The sequence below is a fragment of the Myxocyprinus asiaticus genome, chromosome 27, assembly GCF_019703515.2.
Source record: "Myxocyprinus asiaticus isolate MX2 ecotype Aquarium Trade chromosome 27, UBuf_Myxa_2, whole genome shotgun sequence".
In the NCBI taxonomy this organism is placed as follows: Eukaryota; Metazoa; Chordata; class Actinopteri; order Cypriniformes; family Catostomidae; genus Myxocyprinus; species Myxocyprinus asiaticus.
The window spans coordinates 10,703,144-10,725,514 of record NC_059370.1 but is presented as its reverse complement, the minus strand read 5'-3'; the positions used below and the strand labels follow the sequence as shown (position 1 = coordinate 10,725,514).

At 38.3% G+C, this 22,371-nt stretch overlaps 1 protein-coding gene across 1 annotated transcript in view; it reads right to left on the bottom strand.

Moving 5' to 3' along the window:
• The window catches only part of LOC127417595 (diacylglycerol kinase theta-like), a 72,784-nt gene that overhangs the window by 13,689 nt on the left and 36,724 nt on the right, over nucleotides 1-22,371 (bottom strand). Inside the window, exons 5-13 of the mRNA XM_051657628.1 lie at nucleotides 18,685-18,810; nucleotides 15,836-15,992; nucleotides 15,216-15,290; nucleotides 15,032-15,132; nucleotides 13,588-13,802; nucleotides 4,318-4,408; nucleotides 1,348-1,402; nucleotides 942-1,003; nucleotides 482-632 (exon numbers count right to left, since the gene is read on the bottom strand). Of these exons, the coding sequence (XP_051513588.1) occupies nucleotides 482-632; nucleotides 942-1,003; nucleotides 1,348-1,402; nucleotides 4,318-4,408; nucleotides 13,588-13,802; nucleotides 15,032-15,132; nucleotides 15,216-15,290; nucleotides 15,836-15,992; nucleotides 18,685-18,810 (1,033 nt within the window). The remainder of the gene's footprint in view (nucleotides 1-481; nucleotides 633-941; nucleotides 1,004-1,347; nucleotides 1,403-4,317; nucleotides 4,409-13,587; nucleotides 13,803-15,031; nucleotides 15,133-15,215; nucleotides 15,291-15,835; nucleotides 15,993-18,684; nucleotides 18,811-22,371) is intronic.

Below are 22,371 nucleotides of genomic sequence, written 5' to 3'. Positions count from 1 at the left end.
AACAGGAATTTTCATAGTGTCACAGCGACAAAGTTTTCAGGAAAATTAACCTATGAATGGCTTACATATAGTTTTCTCTCCATATTAAGCTGGGATAGGAGAAAGTGTTTTAACACAGAAAAAGTTACATACTTCAGCTTTAATATAATCAATGAATGTTGATTTTAATAATAATAATAATAATAATAATACAAAATTATGTCCAGAAAAGGATGATTTTTTTACTTCATTCCAGTCACATGAATGCAGTCTTTTTTTCATATTACAGTCATGAGATTTGGGGGGAAATGTGCTTGATTGTAATTGAAATTGATAATATCACAATCCCCAAAAATCTTCCTAAAAGTCCTAAAAAAGGGTACATTTTCATTATACAAAACATAATTTCTTATTTATGTTTTTCTTAGCGAGATTCACCCACATAATCCTTGGCTTTCAGACATCTACACACACACACACACATATATATGTGCAGACTCACTCTTAATGGCCAGGTGCTCTGACAGCAGGTGTGTGTATTCGTCTTTGCTGAGTTGTGTCGGAAAGCCTCCCAGCATCAGATTCACTTCTACAACTCGATTCCTGTTTTCCTCGATGTAAAACCGTGTCTGATTCATCTGCCGCAATGATGTCTAAAAAGTCAGACACTCCGAATCACGAGCAAGTTTAAACCAAGAAGCATTCACAAGCAATCACACTGCATTAGTGAATCTCACGAAAACATGTGCAGGTCATGTGTCATAAAACCCAGACATGCTATTGACAGAAGTATGTAGAAGACAATCAAGCATACAATTGTACAAGGCTACATTGAAAAACACCCCACACATGTGCAAATGCAACATAAGATTAGCAGATTAGTACGCTACTGTATAATTATCAGGGCACATCACCTTGAGTCTGTTCCAAATACCAAGCAATATCAGCATGAGTCCACATACCTTCCTGATCTCCTGGAGTTTGTCCAGCAGAAGCTCCTGACCAGTCAGGACTTGCCGTTGAACTGAAGATGATTGAGAAACATGAGACAGATATGGAGGTTAGGAATATAATACAAATTGACACACCCCTGTTGAAAGGGGCTGCATAAAAATCCCTTTAATGTTACCTTGAATATCAGATTTAAAGATATCTACATCATACTGGGCCAAATTACCTCACCTGCCATTTTTATTTACTGTCCTTGAGTTGCACCATAACATGCATTAAAATGGCAGACAGCATGAAATAATAATAATCCAGGAAAAAAAAAAAAATCATGTCAGGGTTTTAAAATCATGTCAGGGTTTTAAAACCCTTCAATCAAGCTCTGAGCATCATCATCTGAAGATCATGAGATCATCTTACCTTGTTTGCTGCTCATGAAAACTTCAACAAGGCTGAAGTCAGCAGGGTTTTCATTCTAAAGAGATTTGAAGAAACTACAGTATGAGGATTAACGGCATACAAAATGTGCAGAAAATGACAGATAATTTGATTGTTGCCTTTTCTGAAGAAAACACATGGAAGTAGATTGACAACAAATGTCTTTGAAACAAAAAGGCACACTGAACTGCGCTAATTGAAAAAGAAATGCATTGCATCAACAGCTTGCATTTTTGGCGGGATGCAAATTCGTATGGTTGTATATTTAAGCTGTGAAAATTTCAATAGAAAACATTTTGCACAAAATGTATCATTCAAAATTTAATAATAAATATTCACCTTCCAAAATTAAGTTCTAAAAAATCGTTATTATTCAACAGGTAACATTTGGTCCAATATATTTCGCTTTGCAAATTTGCTACTAAAATTTCAGTGATTAAAATTTGGCAGGAATTTCAAACTAAAAGCAGTAGAGTGCCGAGGCACAATCTTCACTCTCTGCTACTAGGCTTCACCACTAAGTGGTGCAAATAAACCAAGAGCAACAGGGAGAAGTCATTCCCAAATAAAACTTTATCACAATCTGTGTGTCATCACATTTGGCTCTCATTAGTAGGTTATCGAAGTTCCACCTGCATTGTTGTCATTGGACAGTAGTCAGTTATTTTAAATCAATTAAACTGTAAGGTGGGTTTTCACTAGAATGGATCAGCTGTGGGAATGCCAGAGTGACAGAAGTGTCACAAAATGTTAACGTCAGTATGATATAAAACTGTGCATGTCTTGTCTATTGCCACCTTCTGCTACTAATACCAACTACACTCAGATGCACAGGTAGATGTCTAAACCTGCTAGGCATTACTGCCTGCCGCAACTCTGCTGGTGCCTTCAGTTGTCCAGTTACAGTGTCATCTATCATGGATGTTTTGCCCCATTAGTCCCGGAAAAACTCCTGGTGGTGGGATGGTGGTTGGACACCGGATCCTTTCGATTTCCTTTCGTTCTTGCTTTCCCATCAAGAAATTCCTCCTTTCTCGTTGAGACATACCAAACAACCAGGGTTCAATACACCCCCCACCCCCTGGAGCAGACCTACCCTATGTCCAAGGCCTCTTCTCTGTTAGAAAAAACACAAGCTATCAATCTCTGCATGCCACCCGTCCAGTGCCTATCCTTAAACAAATCCTCCAACAGATTAAGTAGGAGAGCGACGTGAGAGGCGAGACTGAATCAGCCACCCCTCCAGTGCCTAGCTTGACCTGGTTTCGCTCCCCCACACAATCTCTCTCTAGAAACCCCAGATAAGGACCGAGAGGGTCAGCGGAAATAAGCGCAGCTAGAATATCAAAATATGTGGGAAATCATTGTTTAAAACCTTATTGCAATACACTATGTAGCACTTAAATGTATATAGTTTACACAGTGACACTGAACTAGACATGGATTAAAGAGAAAGTGTTTAAAGATGTTTATGTCTTAAAAGGTTACATCAGTTGTTTACAATTTAGATTAAATAGTTACAAATCAGATATATGAAATGTGTAATCAGTATGTACAGTATACTGAAAAGAGAAGACCAAAAGATAGAATGAGAGAGAAAGGCTGGCCTGATGGCCTGTAACCCACTGCGCAAGAGCAGAGCCCAGAGAAAAGAGAAAGCCAGAGAAAAAGAGGAAGAGCACAAGTTATAACCCTCTTTTATCCCTTCCTTGATCATGTGACCAGAACCAGGCCAATCGGAAGACCACAATGTAACCCCCACTGTACCGGAGTTGTGACTATTTGCAGACCCCCAATAAACAAACACCATGGCCAATGAGCTATATATTAACGGGTTGAGTGCAATGATTGGGGAAGCATTCACTGGCGACCAAATATATAATAACAGAAATGGATGTCTGATTTGAATGCAATGTAAATAAATTCATTTGTTTAAAATAATAATAATAATAATAATATTATAAAAAGATGAAAAAGTCATGGGGTCTACAACTGCATTATGCTTAAAATACAGAAGGAAGACTAATCTTACATGCTATAACAATGAAAACAATAACATTTCAAATAAAAGTCTCTTCAGACTTGAGTTGTGTACATTAACCACTAGCCTGAATAGCTCCTCATTTTTCCTCATAAACCAGGAACACTGCGCTCTGACAATTGCTTCACTCAGACACTGTTGTACATTAAACGGAAGACACACATAGTAAAGTGGCGTTTCAAACTGAAGAATCTACTTTATTGTTTATTGTCATGTTAGTTTAATTGGTTTATCAAAACTGGCAATAGTCCAGGACCTCCCCCCTGCTGCTCTTTGATCTTCACCAACACCCGATGGCACCACCCATTTGTGGTGAAGCCTAGTAGAAGAGAGAGAAGGTTGCGCATTGGCACTCTACTGCTTTTTCTGCAATGCCAGGATGTACAAGGTTGAATTTCCAACCAAATTTTAACCACTGAAAATTTAGAGGAGAATTTGCAAAGCGAAATATATAATATATAAAGAAATATATAAAGATTATTTTTTTAACTGATTTTTGAAAGGTGAATATTTATTATTGAATTTTTAATGATTACATTTTGTGCGAAATGTTTTCAGTTGAAATATTCTCAGCTTATACATACAACCATATGAAATTGCATCCCCAAAATGCAAGCACTGTTAATGCAATGCATTTATTTTTCAATTAGTGCAATTCAGTGTGCTTTTTTATTTCAAAGACATTTGTAGTTCATTCACTTCCATAATGTGAGTGATGCTTGCCTGTGCAAAACCAGACCCATTAAAAGGTGATGAAATGGCTCACTATGATACATATTAATGGAAGAAATGTAACGCTCAATATGTCTAACTCTACTGTAAGTACAAGCAATGGTAATACTGATGTGTGCCCATAGCAAGCTCCACTAATAACCCTCAACAATGTTTCTGAGAGGTGAATTCCAAATTACCTGTTTTCCAAGTTGTGAGAGCGTTTCCTTTATGACTAAATCTACTGTGCTGCTTTTCCCAGCAGTAACGGAGATGTAGGTAAATCCAGCCCTGACAAAACACACAGATACACACACACACATATGAAATCTAAAAACGTTCTTCTTTCAAAGTGAACTTTCCAGTCTTTTGTGATTACTGGAAGCAGATTTTTTATTTAAATTAAGACCTATTCAATAATGAATCGTTCAGAACAATTTGATTCAGTGAAAAGAAGTGATTCAAAAGAACAATTCTCTACTAATTGGACATCACTACGGTTTGTGAGCAAGTTCTACTTTACAAAAGAATGATTTTTGAGGATATTTTGTATTTTAGAAAAAATTAATTTTTACAGCAAAGATTTCCATAACTTTTCCGTGACTTTTCAGATTAATGTCCATGGCTTGTTTGAAGGCCTGGAAAACACCATTTGAGGTTTTTCACGACCGTAGGTACCCTGCGCATTACACCATTAGCTGAAAATGTAAAGCATCAAAAAAATTCCCATCTCATGATTCACAAGCGGTCTGGCATCTTGTAACTCACATGCTGGTCTGCCACTGAAACTTAAGAGCATGATTTGATTTACTGTGGTCAAATATTATATAAGAACATTACCGCCTGATTGTGGCACTAACTGCAGCATGTGTAATCTTGACTCAATCCCTCCCTGACTCATTCAAAAATGCGTTAAAAAAAAACAAAGACAAAACAAAATACTTAATTAGTCCCAGATTCAAATTGACAAAACAAAAAGCATCATCTAATGGAAAATTTGAGCACATGAGAGCAACTGCTCTTTTATAATGAACTTGAAAGGTTTCCAGCTGAGTGGCTGCTGCAGGCAACACGAGTACATCAGCATTTGCACTGTATTCATTTTGTGAATCAGTATTTTTTGTCCATCATATTTTTTTTAGATACAAGTCTTGTTACCAGTAAAAATATGTAAACATCCTTAAATCAAGATACATTTACTTAGGCAGAATTGCGTAAAATAATAATACTTGTTTTCAGAGAATATATCTAGAGTTTAGTTTGTTTTCTTATCACATTGGCAAATAGATATTTTCTATTTGAAGCATACATTAAAGGCAGATTTTCAAATGGGTATGAAAAATAAAATATTTTACACAATTTTGTTTCTCAAGTACATTTTTCCATGTTTTAAGGATGATTAAAAAAAATTAACTGGAAAACAAGACAAAAGATGTTTTCCAGTGTGTGATCCATTTTGTGGTGGCATGGCATCAACATCTAAGGTAAACCATGGATGCTGTGTCACTTTATCTCTGTGGCAACCAGACACACAACAGCAAGCTTATCATTGGTCATTCCAATTGTGCTTTGCTGGCTTTCATATACACTCGCCATAGCTGAGTGGTACAAAACATGATTATTGTCTATCTTTTGCAATGTCTGGAAATTATATATGATTTGTTTGGAGAAGTGAGGATATATGTCTCATTACACCCTTTGCCAAGTAAACTGTGAGACTGCCCTCCTGTACTGACATGAGAACTAAGCATCTTTGTTAAAATGTACAGACTACAATTTGTTAACATAACTGTCAGTAATGTCACAAAGAGTGTTTGTTTTTATACAGTTTGAACGTATTTTCTGTGGTAATCGATAGCATGTCACGGATGCTGTCGACAAAACGTATCTTGTATTTAACATAAAGACTCCATTAATTGCTTGATAAAAGCAGTTCCCCTTCAAGAAGGTAACTTCGATGCTGCATCAAAAGCTGATGCTATGGGAGCACCCTCCAAAGGTCGTTGACTTTGAAACCGTATACCATGGTACAGATTTGATTGGCTGATGAAGCTTGGCGCTCCACCTTTGCTGACATCATCGTGAGCATATAAGCCGGAGCCCAGCATCAAACAATCAGAATTTTCCTCTTTCAGGGTAGCGTACACATCTCTCATGCTCTGGAACCCTAAATCAACGTTTTGATGTTGGTCTGCACCCCATCAGCGAGAATGAGTTCTATTCTGTATTCCAGCAAAAGAAGCACTCCTTCAGAAACTCTTCCAGGTTTGCAGTGGGTTTACACTGCACTCCTTAAAGAGTATATTGAAGAAAACTAAAAGAGTAGCTTGCTTAAAGCAAGACCTGCATCGATGCGCATGTCTGATTCGCTGTGTGTTCACTTTAGAGGTCGCGCGAGCAGCATATTTTGAGCTGTCAAGTCATATTGATTTACAACATTAGGTGAATTGTAATGTGTGTCATCATAACTCAGGACAGCCTCAGAAATGGTTCTTGAACAAGAGGTTTCTCTTCTGTGCTTATCTACTCTTTAGCCTCCATTTGCATGTTGCAAAATTATCAAGATAACAATAATAGCCTATGATATTATATTATATATTCACAACACAGACAATTCAGGTGTCGACTAAACAAACCTCTCCGTTTCTACAACCGGTTCCGCGAGTCGGGAATGAGTTTGTGACGTGACACAGGTCATTTCGATGCCTGTTTTTAACTGTGTTGGTGCAATGCCACAACACAGGCAGAAGGCAGAAGACTGCCGTGTCACAAAGAACTTGGACCTCGTTGTGAGGCATGCATGCTGGATAGACCCAGTGAAGCAGTTTCTTCCACATTCCCAGGGCAATGCTCTCACTTTCCCAGACACTGTATGCCAGGAACAAGAACACTATTTCATTTTTTGGTGTTGGTGGTATGCCAGAAGTCTGCCATGCCCCAGCACGACTGACAGACCTAGTAGTGGCTGAACGATGCACAAACATGTTCACAAAAGTGAGCAAAAATCCAGCTTAGCCAACTCGGTTGCACAGACCGAACAAGGCTGTTTAAGCCATGCTAGCTAGTGGAGAAGAGCTTATCAGAAAGATCCAGATGTCAAACAAAGGCTGGGGAGTCCTGTGCAACTGACATCTTGCGTTTGGCACCTGGAAAGGTGCACAAACTGTGTGGCACATAAATTGCCTTAAACTGCTTGTAGTCCTCTTGGCTCCGGGAGCTTTTCCATCAGACGTCAAAGTTTCATATCCTGACTTGTAAGGACAGCATTGCATTTGTGGCATATATCGATGCATTGCAGACCTGTCAAATAAATTTTGATGCACTAATTACAGTTTTAAGAATCGATTATCATTACTACATTAATACCCAATGTAACGTCTCATATTACACAAGCCTTCTCACAATGGACACGGAGCGGAGCATGCGAGATTGAAGGAAAAGAAAAGGCACTTTGAAATTAAGAAGAGTTCAACCTGCGAACCTACATAAGATAAAATGGATGGATGGATGCTACAGAGTTTGGCTTTCTGTGTCATTATTCAAAACTGTTAGCATCCATCTGACCAAAGTAATTTCATTGTTGTTGCCGCCTTCTCCGATTATGATATATAATGTTAATATTGCTTTTGATCTCCATAAAATGTGTTATTTCTCCATAAAACAGTTTAACCACAAATATAATTTATCTTAAATGAACATGATTGGTGGGCAGACATTGGGTTTGAACAAAAACACTCAGTCATTCATTCATTCTCTTTATGGTGAATGCTCCAGAATATAGGGAATAGGGAGCAATTTCAGACTTTTCTGAAGGGAACCAACCAGTTGATTACAGTCGCCTGTGAACTGGTGAATAGTTTTCAAACTATGACCCTGCTCGATTTACAGATGTACGATTTACTTATCTGCTTGCACATTACATTTCATCTGTAAGTACTGATGCAATAAATCTTAACGTTACATGATATGCTAATCTATTGTGGTTATTTCATGGTTTACCATCTGTTTGTGTGTGTTTTGATCAAATCATTATGTTGCATCAGACAATATGTTAACCTTTATTCATCCGGATATCTATAATGCATATCATGTAATGCATTTTCTGGTAATATATGCAGCCACACATATAAGCCAATCCTCCTTGGTGCTAAATGCTTCTGTGACTATAGTGCTCAAGTCTGGTGCATTTCTGTGCTGTCTAAACTAGAAATGTTCAGTAAAAACTGTGAATCGTCTATTGGCATGTTTTAGAAAATAATAATGAACTGTTCCAAAATAATCAAATGGGATCGAATCGTGACCAAATTTCAGATTTCACGATGCATCGTAATTGAATAGTCAGAGCAAATCGTTACAAGTCTACTCACTAAAGATTGTGCTGCTACTCACTTTGACATCAGTAAAATGTGTTGGGAACCTTCAGGCCATTTAGGTCAATAACTCTTGCTAGAGTTTGGACCAGGCCTGTCAAAGGCCATTATCAAGCCCAGGGAAGATTATGTGTCCAAAGTACTGCCAATGCCCTTTAGGGATCAGGTTGTTATTTTGCAGGTGTTCTCTCCTCCTCACTTGGAGTCGGATGAGGCTAAGAGACATGCACATGCTCTGCCCTGTATAAAAGCTCATTCTACCAGAAGTACGACCTGCACCTTTGCCACGTTTTATAACCTTCACGTATCTTCCCTCTCTTCCCAGAGGAAGAAGGTTGATCACTGACAAATTGGGTAGTATTGGTGTTAGATCAAAACATTGGTCTCTCCATTCCCATTGCTGTGACTAAGAGCATGTAATCAATGTTTCACTACCCTGTTGGCTAGTGTCATTGTGCAAAAGACCTTTGCTAGGTGATTGCTCTGCTCCCCTCCTTCCCGTTACCCAGGAAGATGTGTTAAAGGAATATTCCAGGTTAATCAAGTTAAGCTCAATCGACAGAATTTGTCATAATGTTGTTTACCACAAAAATTTATTTCGACACGTCCCTCCTTTTCTTAAAAAATAAATAAATAAAAGAGGTAAGACACTATATTACAGTAAGGCACTTATAATGGAAGTGATTCGGGACAATGGCAGTGAATAGGGAAAATTTTTGGAGGGTTTAAAAGCAGGAATGTGAAGCTTATAATTTTATAAAACTACTTATATTAATTCTTCTGCAAAAAGTTGTCTATTATTTGAGCTGTAAGGTTGTTTAAACTGTCATTTTTTACAGTCATTTTAGGGTTTGCTGACATTACATTGTCATGGCAACAAAGTTGTGAAATTGGCTATAACTTTACACAGAAAAGGTTAGTAAGTGATTTTATTACACAAAAAAAATATTGTTTATGTCTTGTGGCTACAGTTTTGAAACAGTGAGTATTTTAATGTTCAGAAATTGGCCCCCATTCTCTTTCATTGTAAGTGCCTCACTGTAACCCAGATTTTTTTGCTTTTTTTTTTTTAAGAAAAGGAGGGACGAGTCGACATTATTTTTTGTGGCAATCAATATTATGCCACAAATGCTGTCGATTGCGCTTAGCTTATATTGTATACCCGGAATACTCCTTTAAGACATTGCTCCAATACACGGCATGGCCAGTGTCACTGTCTTGACATCAAGCCCTTGGTTTATTTTTCCCACTGTCCTTCCTATTTCTCTATGGCTACAGCAATGCTTTTGACTATGTAAAAGCTAATAGATATTGCACAGCAGTGCTATGATGTTATGGCATATGGCTCCCATAGCGTCAGCTTCTGACGCATTGTTGAAGTTGCCTTTTTGAAAGCAAACGTCTCGATTACTCGTGTAACTTTGGTTCCCTGAAAGGAGGGAACGAGACACAGCGTAGCTGTGCTGTAGCAACTAATTTTTCACTGTTAAGGGACTGAGAGATGTGCTCTGCTTCTTTCAGTAGGAATATTTCTGATGATGTTGGGCACCAGCATTTATGCTTAAATGACGTCAGCATAGGCGGAGAGCCAAGCTTTACCTGCCAATCACACTGGCGTGATGGTATAGGGTTTTGAAGTCCTATAGTGTCAGCTTCTGACGCAGTGTCTCGGTCCCTCATTCCAGGGAACCAAGGTTGCATCAGTAACCGAGATGTTTTCTGTCCTGTGTTGATGTTTTTCCTAGCTGTGTTAATTTTTCAGTTTTTTATATAGTTAAACTTTTTGTCATTGGATGAAAATGTCCTTTAAATTTAGAAAATTCTTTTGTCATGTCATATTAATTTTGGTAATTTTGCCTCTGAAATGGCATATAATTTTTAGCTTACAAAAATATCATGACAAAAACGTTATAAACTATAACAGACCAAACTTTAGCCAAATATTCAAACATTTTGAAAAATTCAGAAAATGTAATTATTTAAACATGTACCAAACATTTCAAAGATTTATCAACATAAATAACATGAGAAAACTGTTCTGAAACCTGAGCTCCAGCAATAACTGCATATATTGATTACTGAATTAAAAGCCACTTTAAGGGTTGAAGCAGAGGCAGAACCCAAACGCAGAGTAAAAAAACAAATGGATTTATTAATACAGAAATAAACAAAAACCAACATAAACTACCCTGTAGGGGACAAACATAAACTCCAGTGCTGAAAGCCAACTGAAGCTGGGCTGGGGCAGACATATGGGAAGCAGGACCGGCCGGATCGACAAGGGACGGGAACCAGAGACAAGACTGACATGAACATGAAACAAGCACAAGATGAACTGGCACTGGACAGCACACATGAAGAGACTAAAATAGGGAAGGAAATCAAACAGGTTAATGGGCAGGACAAGTGTAACAAATGAACTAATAATGGGCAAACAAGGAGGTGGGGTGTGACGCAAGACTGAGAGACACGCGGCAACACAGAAACAAAGCCACGTGGTCTCACAAAATACAAACACCCAAAGGGCATGAGTGCACATCGCCAAAACAATAAGGCAATATACGCTCATGCCAACCGACAGACAAGACGAGAGAATGCGTAGCAATGCAAAACAAAGCAATGCCATGCACTCCCACTAGACAAAGCCTTAGTGTAAATTGCGTGGCAAACGCCACGTGATGCACGCAACAGGCGACAAAACGAGACAGGACACCTGTGCGAAAGTTCGGCCAAACACAAACCCGACACCTCAGACTGAAGTGAACGAACCTCAGCACAACGTGAAGACAGCTCATGACCTGGGCAACGCGAAGCGCACCCGTGGTCACGAGAGACAGACATAAATGTTTGACGTGACAAGATGACATAAGCGCAACGCACTCTGGCCAATAACAGACAGAACATGAAGCATGAGTGTCCGAATCCCGACGCCAACATAAACTGAACCAGACAGGGAAGTCAGGATTCAGACACCATGCTCCGAACATGAAACATGAGACCAACCGAGGAGCGCACGGCAGGGAAATAACAACCGAAGCCGTGCGCTCACACAGAGACAGGAAACGAAACACAAGACAGACATAGAACGATGATGTCACGGTCCTGTCACACAAAAACCCAGACTGACAGAGTGACAGGACTGTGACAACTGTGTTGTGAACAGTGTTGTGTGTAACGTGTAACGCGAATTGCATTTTAAAAAATTAAGTAATCTGATTACAGTTACAGACATGAATAAAATTACGTTACTTGGATTACACATTTATTGCTAAGACAATAATATTAATTAAGTAGAATGCATTTTAAAATGTATTATGTTACTATGTTTGTACTTTTATGTGTGTTGCTGTGTCAGCTAATGAGCATGCGCTCTAACAAACCAACATGACACAGAGGACACGTATCGAGGCGATGGCAGATGAGTAAGCGACGTTACTATGGACGCAGCGGAGTGTAGTTGTTTGTTCAAATTGAAAACAAAAGCGAAGCGTTTCAAGTTTTCATGCGCTCACAATCAACCTCAGCGAGTGCTGTGTCAGCGTGCTCCCAACCCTGGCTGGAGGAGAGAGGCATACAAGGCTGGGCCAGCGACAAATCCTCCTCAAATCTCTGCGCTCTACCCCATCCTCGCGTACCTCCTTCGTGTGTCTCTCTGCAGCTGCCGTGGGAGGACAGGGGGTTGGCTTCGGGCTGACAGAGGGATATATCGCTCACAATGTGGAAACATTTGCGGATCAGCGTCTTGAAAAAGACGTCACTAAGCATACGGATCTTTTATGTTCTTTATGTACTGTACACAATAAAACACAGACACAATGCAATAGCTTTACAGATGCGCAAGTGATAAAGGATACTCAGTTCTTCCGAGAACAAGCAGGGAGGTAGAAATAATCCACTCGTTGTAAAGTTGTGTAAACACACTCATGCTGCACATGTACACACACAAATAGACACACTGTACATGCACACATACACATGCATGATGCAACACACAAGCAATCCTGTATTTGCACGCTGAAAAGAAACAACAAGCATTCAAATACACAATGGATTTACTATCAAAGCTATTCAGAAAAGTTTTCAGTTCATTAGTATTCTTTTTCTGTCTTTCACACCAACACAAACACAGGTAAACAAGCATACTGTACACATACATGCCACACACCGCTAAGAAGGTTGTAGATAGCGGACACACACACACACACACACACACACACACACACCTGAAGATACTACTACAGCATATTTGAGATAAGAAAGTTAAGTTGCATTTTTAGAAATGCATCGGATCTCTTTAGCCATGTTGCTGTCTTTGTCATATTGCTGTAATTTTGTTATTGTTTTCAGTCAATATTAAAGCACTAAAAGAGCTATTAGTGTCACGATTATTTTTTTTTGCAGGTTTGACTGGTTTTAGAAAGTAACTTCAAAGTAAAGTAATTAGTAATCTTATTACTTTCCCAACAATGTAATCAGTAAAGTAACCAGATTACAATTTTTAGATAAGTAATCATTAATTGATGACTTTTTTTTTTTAAGTTCACCTGAAGTTTACATGAAGTTCAACAAACTATTATAACTGGGTTTTTCTTCCTCTGAAAACATTGTAAGTGCATTGTTAACATCTTGCAGTATAATTTTTTTCTCGTCATATTTTCGTCAACAGTGTGCTTTAATTAAAATTGTTTGATTAGCATCATTAAGAGTCTTTTTCGTTTCATCTCCATAATCGCTGATGAAATCAAAATCCCGTTCGTCAACTAATGTTTTTGTCAGTGATTTCTTTAATTATATTTTCGTTAATTTTGTTTACATTACAAGTTGGTTGCCAGTGGCAGGGTCATTCTTCTGTTTATCCAGAAGAGGAAGACTGTGAATTTTAAATCCATCTTTCTGCTAACAATAAATTTGGCCAACTTTTAGGAGTAAACTAACATGTCGACAGCTAATAGACATGGACTTAAAGCCACAAAACTCATGGGGCCTTGAAAGAAGGCATTTCCTCAAACTGTCTTCATGTGCACTTGCTTGTGGATCGACATATGCAAGATAGTTGGACAAGATGTGTCTAAAACACTATAAAGCAGAAGTAAAACTCACTTGAGCCAGCCAGGGTAGATCTTCAACACCTCTGTTTCTTTGGGTTTTGACCTGAGCACCCATAAATCAGGAAAACTGTCCTTAAAAACTGGCTTGTTGTCCAGGGTGCCATTGCGGTTGATGATGTCATCTGTAAACAGTCCCTGCTGGCCGTAACTCTGAAGCTCATAACCTTGCGGCTCATCTTGGATGTAAAACGTTCTAAGTGCTGCTTCCTGTCAGGACAGGATGTACAAATTAGCATAAAAGTTTGAGGCGCAAATTCATTACGCAATTGCATTACTTTCACACATGGTATTTTACCAGTTTTTTTTTTACTAACCACCTGTAATCCATTTGAAGAGAAAAGCATTATAAATAGGCATCTATTCAATGTTTGTGGTGTTACCCGATTTGCATAATCTATTTAAATCGGCTGCTAAAACATTGCAGATAAGAATGTGCAAATCAAAAATGCTATCAGTGTATTGCAAGTACTTATAACATTTATTCCTTGAAATTTACTAGTATCTATATTTATGTTACCATTACTTATGTTGTAGTTACTGGTATGTATTCCAATAATGGCTAGTATCTTTTTCAACCTTATTAGTACTTATCTGTTACTTATTCCTTAGTACTTATTCCTACTAGTCACTCTTCCAGTAATGACAAGTAATTATTCCATTATTACTGGTGACAAATTGCACATTTTTGCCATTGAATGCTTTGGGGATTTGTAGTTCAGATCTAAACTATTTACTTCTATTCTAGTTTTAATAGTACTATTTATTAGACACTAGTATCTATTCCATTTGTTACTAGTAACATTTTTAATTTTACTTGTAGGATTTTAAATTAAATTATACAGTAGCCATTCTGACAAGACATTACATTTCGACAAGTAAAAAAGTAGTTGTAAATACTGACATAAGAATTGGTACTAGTAACAATTGGAATAGACAATGTTGTCTAATAAAAAAAAAATACTTTTATCTAATGAAAAGTTACTAGTAAAATAAAAAAGGACACTAGTCACTATTGGAAAACGCACAAGTAAGAAATGAATTCTGAACCACAGATCCCAAAAGAATTCAATGGCAAAAATTAGCATTTTGTTACAAGTAACGGTTATTTGTCATTACAGGAATAGTGTATTTTTGCATAGGAATAAGTACTAGTATCTAATGAATATGTACAAGTAAGCTTGGCAAAGTTGCTAGTTACTATTGGAGCACGTACGTAACTAAAAAATAAGTACTCCTAAAATAAAAATAGATACTAGTCTGTTTTAAGGAATAAATGTTAAAATAGCTTGCCATAATCAGTGAGCACAATTTATTCTTAGTGAAATCTCCACCACAGTATAATTCATGGTATGTATAAGGCTGCTGTAAACACTTTTTAGGCATATAATTTAAAAAAAATTTCAGGTGAATCCTGTGCAGGAAAAAACATTTCTCACCACCACTTCCTCATTCTTGATTATTCGAGGGATTGAAACCAAACGGAACTGATTCCGCTTCGCTGCATCTTCGCCATCAAAAACTTTGAGTGTCTGTTTCCCTGTATACCAAGAAAGGTGAGATTACTTTGGGAACAACAGTGATTTCCATTAGTCATTATGTAATTTTTGGTCAGTTTAGTACCCGTGTCAGGTGGTGCCGTGGACTGACTGTCCTTTGACGTTACTGGACTCTGAGCATCAACATCATCCAGATTATCTGTGGGGAAAAACACACTTCTCTATGAGAACTCACAGTTATGTGATCTTGTTATTTAATATCCAGGAGTAAATAACAAAATCCTAACAATGAATTAAAGGACTAAAGTGCACAATTTCCCTCACATCTCAATTGTCAGGCTTTCATAATTTGATAACAGTCAACAGAAATTAATATAGAACATTCCAATAATTCTGTTCATTTACTTTAAGGACTTTTCCAGGTGCATTACAAGCTTAATACATCTGACATATTATTGTTCTGTCTACATCGAATACCACAGAAAATTATATTGACTTGATGTAAAACATAAAAACTGTGTGTTCACTACTTTCTTTACAATGGAGATCTATGGGATCGTTAAAATACAAAGTTTTGAATGTATAGCCACAAGACTTAAACATTACATGTTAATTTAAGATTAGTGTGATAAAATAATTTATTATCCTTGCCTGTGCAAAGTTATCTTCAATATTTTAACTCCTGTCATGTAAAATGCATGTATTCTCAAAGCATCAGTTTAAAGGCCAGTGCACAGGGATTACCCATCTCTCCATGCTGGGAATTCTCTGAGATTCTGTAACAGTGCATCTTGCTGAAGTTTCGTGAACAGATCCGAACGCAGCTGGGGTGAAGAATCATTTTCTGCAGGCGACCCATTCCGCACTCTGGGAAAATTATTATGCAACACGATGCATGTGCCTGCAAACAGTTAAACACATGTCGTCAAGGCAAGAGCTCAGAAGCAGCTAAATAGCCTTATGGCAACAGCAATCTGTCTATCCAATAATGACAAAGCGTCCTCCAGTGCACTTTAGTGTCGTCACGATACCAAAATTTCATTCGGTACCAATACTAGTGAAATTTCATGGTTCTCGATTCTAATTTCAATACCACAGCAAAAATGTTCTTATATGGTAATGTGCTATTGCACATACTCTTTTAGCCTATTTAAAGATATGTTTCAATTCAAATGATAAATTAAAAGAAATGCATGTTTTCTTCAACTGTTTCTCAATTAAGTATGCCTTTTTAAGCATTTCCTTTTTTATTATTATTATTTTACCAGAATTCCATGTTTTACTGTTTAATTTTAATTTCATCATCAATGTGGTGTCTACTCAAATTAATTCTAAGTAGAACAGAACAATAGAAAAAAATAGAACAATTACTTTTCAACATACCGTTGCATTTTTAACACACTTTTATTCAGTACAAAAGCACTCTTGCTTGATATATTTTGCTGATTTTTATTTCTACTATTATTATTATTATGATCATTATTATTATTATTATCATTATCATTCTAGAGCTGTTCAGCCATGATGTCAATTTGTTGGCAAACCCGGAAGTCTAATTTGCCATGGGTTCCCTCTGGATTTTCTTATGGGGTTTTATAATGGGGTTTTTCAACTTATGAGTAAAATAAGATCTGTTGTACACATTACTTCACGATACATGGAAGTTTTGTTCAACAGCATATATTACACACTTTCATACCTCAAATGTGAATTTTGAAGCCACCGTATGATAAAAAAAAAAAAAAAGATGCAATTCAAAGTTTACCATTGTTCTTCCATGTTTAACAGTGGAATTTGCGGGCCTGGGTAGCTCAGCAAGTAAAGACGCTGACTTCCACCCCTGGAGTCGCAAGTTCAAATCCAGGGCGTGCTGAGTGACTCCAGTCAGGTTTCCTAAGCAACCAATTGGCCCTGGTTGCTAGGGAGGGTAGAGTCACATGGGGTAACCTCCTCGAGGTAGCTATAATGTGGTTCTCGCACTCGGTGGGGCGCGTGGTGAGCTGTGCATGGATGCCGCGGAGAATAGCGTGAAGCCTCCACACGTGCTATGTCTCCGCGGTAACGCTCAACAAGCCACGTGATAAGATGCACAGATTGACGGTCTCAGACGTGGAGACAACTGAGACAGTCAATCCACAACAGTGGAATCTGTAATGTTAAGGCCATAACCACAGGTTAGACCATTGATGGCTCCTACTTACCATGGTTAGGTCAATTAGATAGTCTTTCTCAAAAATAAACCATAGTAAAACAAAAAACTAATAGCCTAAACACATTTAGAAACTTTAACTACAACTTTCACAGTTGTAATAAAAATACAGTCTAACAGATTCACCCAAGTAGATTTAATATGAATCAGTAACATTTCTGTCAAAACGTTATGCATTTTAGTAAGGGTGATAATGTGAGGATTGAAAAGTCTTCTAATTTATGTTGCTAAATATTTCCTCCGTTTCCTCATCAGTGCTGTTTATAATGTCGAGGCTGTCTAGCTGTTTGAGATGTTTGACTTCCTTCAAAGTGCTGTCACGTAGAACAATCTGTGTAAAATTTCTAATGGGTTGCATAAGTTTTGTGATCTGCGCCGCAATATCGAGGGAAGCCTTATTGAGTCCAGCCTGGTTGAATCCTATCTCTAGGATAACACAGACAGATTCACTCGCACAAGGGGTCTGTGATGGCTCGTGCGAAGGCTTTTATTGCACCCTGCAAAAGAAGCACCAGCGTTTCAGACAAGAAGAACATTTAGGGCTTATAAAGAACTGAACGCAAGATGTACATAATTTGTTTCGGCAGGAAAAACCCTGAAAACATCAACCGCCAAAGTGGCTAGTAAGAGTGATGGAGTTACCCACCACGGTGGGCGGGTGGGCAGGTGTTAATGTCAATCCCAGCTTGAGTCTTTGTTCTCAAAAATCTTTTAAAATCTTAAAAGTTTGTAATTTCAAAGTTTTATAGTAGGCTGGAAATGGTATGTACCCTGCAGAGATGGAGAGTCCTCAAAAAACCTTTTACTCAGGGACTAAGGCTTAAATAATGTAGAAAACCTTGAGCTAAGGGCTTTGCACAGAGCGCTGGAATGGACACAGAGAACTCAGGATCTGCTGCTGGAGTGCAAAGTGCTGCTCTGTGTCACCCAGAGCTAAATAAAACATAATGCAGGAACAATGGAAAGTGGGAGGCAGGGAACCAGAGGGATGCCATATGGTAACCTCACTTACACTGTGTGAATATAATAAAACTAGTAAAACAGGCCAGGTATATGCACTCTTCTCAGGTGCAATTAATTTATAGCATGTTTTCGATGACAGGTGATGAGGCAGTGTATGAGACGTATGCGACAGTGGGGTACTCAACATTTTATTCAACACTGAACGAATACAATGTTTTCGAGTGCTGACAGGAACTGCATCCCATACTGCACCTGTTAAATAACTGATACGTTCATTGTGAGACACAACAGCCAGAAAGCCCACTTACAATGAGCCATTTTTTTGTGACGAATACAGCTGACAAGAAACAAATTGAAAGAATGCAAGGACAATAAAAAGCTGGATGCACTGTAAATACACAACACAAACACACGCACTTACCGTAATACCGCACCATTCGCACCTTATGCCAGCCAGGATGTCCGAGGAGCTGCACGTGCGACGGCAGACCTCACAGCGGGTACCTGAGGACATGTTGCCCTCCCGCCAGTGGTGCTGGTACGTATCCTATCAGAGCAGGAGATGTAGTGTTATGACAAACTGTATATAATACAGATCCAAAAACACTAACACAACTAGGGAATGCTTGACGTGATTTTTCCAAATTGGACATCCTTGTTGGTCCTGGATTTAGGGTTTACAAATTAGTACATTCTCATTATTTCCCTTTGATTTTAGAGGTAACTTAGGCTTTGAGTTTGCCTTGTTACTGTCTGACAGGAATGTTGTTCCATGACCAAACACGGATGTTGATCCAAGAACATGACCTGCTTGGATAAATCATGTTGCGCTTGGGAATGAGGAAGCGTGAACAATTAAAAAAAATGTACTTAAACTTGTTACACAAACACTAACTAACCCTCCAAATATGTGGGCATCACTGGCAGTGATTTTCTTTCCAGCCAAAGTAAAAAATGCCTAAATTTAGAAATTGAAGTTGCACTCAGTATTTTCTAATTTCATGATAAAACTCATAATGTGTCTCTTTAACGGCATTGTCCTGTAACCATTCAGTAGTTATAGTAGAGATTTAAGTCTCACAAACCTTATGCATAACATAGTAACAATTATTGGTTCATTTCAAGCCAGACATGACAAAATGAATGACTGCTGATAAAAAGTTATTCATCCAGGAGGTAGGTATATCATTGCATGTTTTTCAGTGTAAATGATTCAAAAGAACTGACTGATAAGTAATTTGTTAATGAGATAGCACTGCAGTGTAGATTCAAAAGAACTGGCTCATAAGAGTCATTCGTTTGGGATTCAGGCTACACTCATAGCGCTGTATGATTCACCCTGTAGATGAAAAAAAACTGGCTCAAAAGATTCATTTGTTCAGGAATCAGGCTACAATCATCAAACTCTATGTTTTACTCTGTAGATTCAAAAGAACTGGCTCATAAGAGTCATTCGTTCGGGATTCAGGCTACACTCATCGCGCTGTATGTTTCGCCCTCTAGATACAAAAGAACCAGCACATAAGAGTCAATTTTTTGGGATTTAGGTAACACTCATTGTGCTGTATGTTTCGCCTTGTAGACTAAAAAGAATTGGCTTGTAAGGGTCAATCGTTTTGTTGGGCCTCATGTATTCAGACAGAAGACAAAGGCAGGCCCAACAGTCGTAAAACCTTACTGAGGCCCACAGTCATAAATCTTATTGATAAAAACTGTGCCAAAATCAAACAAAGGGAGTCCAAAACAGACTACAAATCCCATGAATCCTTGCTCACTAAAGGATCGAACTCTCAACTCCTATTGGATGAGGCACATGACAGAACGCCCCTCAACCATGACGTCAACAGGAGTAGAAATATCTCTGAGATGCTTCCGGGATTTGCTTCCAGCAACTTTGCTCGCCGTGCGTAGACGCAGCACATTGCTGCTCTCAGGTGTAGCCTCGTGGCACAAGGAAGTAACGTCCGACTTGAAACTGTGGCCATACAATCTCCATCTCGCTGGATGAGTTGAGATTACTCGGTGTTCCACCGAACACTTTAACGGATCCAAAGGAGACTGCCGAGCAATCCGCATCTTTATCCGTTTGCCTACAGAAGTGAAGAGAAAAAGATTTCTCTTTCCTCCTCCATCAAGTCGACATCGCTGATTTCTCCGCCAGCCCGCCGAGAATCAGCAGCCGTACCGCCCGCCGACAGACCGAGGAAACGGCCTCCCGTCATCACCCGAGCCTCGAGGAACCGAGTCGGAGTTAAAGGACGGATGAACACACATTTGTCTGCATCCTCATGCGATTCAAATAAGAGGTTTATGTCTGGGCAGAGACAGAATATTATAGTGTGTTATTCTTGTGTATCAAGGTTATTGCTTGTACAGTTTACGGACCGCCAAGTCCGCTCATTGCTGCTAATAATACTCAAGGTATTACTTTAATGTACGGTTATCACGAATGAGATCTGCTGTGTTGTAGTCCAACCACATTCTACTGTTGTGTATTTACGCCATCGCGGGTGAGACCGACACTGAGTTTATCCATTAAAGAATCAAAGACCGTGGGACGGTTTATGAGCCGTCTACCGCATCTCTGAGTGATAAACTAACAGCTGCTTTCTCTCCCATGATCGCGAAACCGGCTTTGGGGCCATCACTTTATTCTCTCTCTCTCTTATACTAACCACACACACGCGACCCCTCACAAACATTCTCGCACACATTTTTAGCTAGTAGATAGCAACGTGATAAAGCTCAGCTTTGTTCCTAAGCTATCGTACAAGCGGATACACGTGGTAAACTGGCAGACGCCATTGACCGGTTTCTCTCCACCCACATTCGCGGCCATATTCTCTGGCCGGAAATCTCACATGACGTACTCTCCACGAGAGTCACATCCGCCATATTGTGCGCATCCCTCCTTACACACACACACAAACACACCTTTCTCTCATGTGTTATAGGATTATTTTGGTTACCATATCTAATCATGTCATTGTTTAGTTTGTAGTTTTAAGTCGGAAGTTTATTGACTGCATTGTATTGATTATTAATTGATATTACTGCATAAATAAACTTTGTTATATTTCAAAGAGAAGTGTTTTGGTTTGTTTTACATACACCTGTGTCAATGCTGACGGGATGTCAGTGCTCGGATTCAAGCCTTCATTCATTGTTTTTTTTTCTTCGAAAATCGATATTCTTCGGATGTCGATTTTCCTAAGAGAACAATCTAATATTGAGACTGTTATACTATCTGGTTATTAGTTCCTGATTCTAGGGTGGTGCCCTGGTGATATTAATCCTTATTAATATTCTATTGATTTTTGATAATTGATAATTATCTTTGATGATTGTTGAATTTGAATGATCAATAAGCTAATGTTAATTTTAATCAATGTTTCATCGATGTTAACAATTAACGATTATCTTTGATAACTGTTGATTTAAAGGATTAAAAAAGCTAACATTGATTCTCATCAATGTTCTCTTGATTTTAATAATTAATAATTATCTTTGATAATTATTAATTATTGCTAATAACCAAACCCGCTCCTAAACGTAGCACACTATATTTACTGGAGCCCCATATGAGGTTTTAATGAGTTAGATTCTATTATTTAATTTAAATATTAATTAATAACTAAAGAAATAATTATTAATTATTTCTCATAGTAACCCTGATCTAAACAATCAGTAAAGCCCTGCAGTTTGTTTAGGAATCAGGCAACACTCATCGTGCTGAATGCTTCGCTCTGTAGATAAAAAAAAAGAACGGCTCATAAGAGTCATTCATTCTAGATTCGAGCTACACTCATAGCGCTGTATGTTTCACCAGGTAGATTCAAAAGAACCAACTCATAAGAGTCAGTTGTATAGGATTCGGGCAACACTCATCGACTCAACAGAACTGTTAATGGAACCAAAAGTCATGAAAATCATTTGGTTCCGGTATTTTTCTCTTTAAATGGCACCAGATCTGAATCGGAACCAGTTCTCAGATCCCAACTCTAACTTTTAAAGGCAGAGAAATTTGAAGAAACCCCAAAAAAGGGGATTCATTTTACAGTCTTCATTTTACAATTAATTTCACAGTCTGTTACATATCTTCCTTATT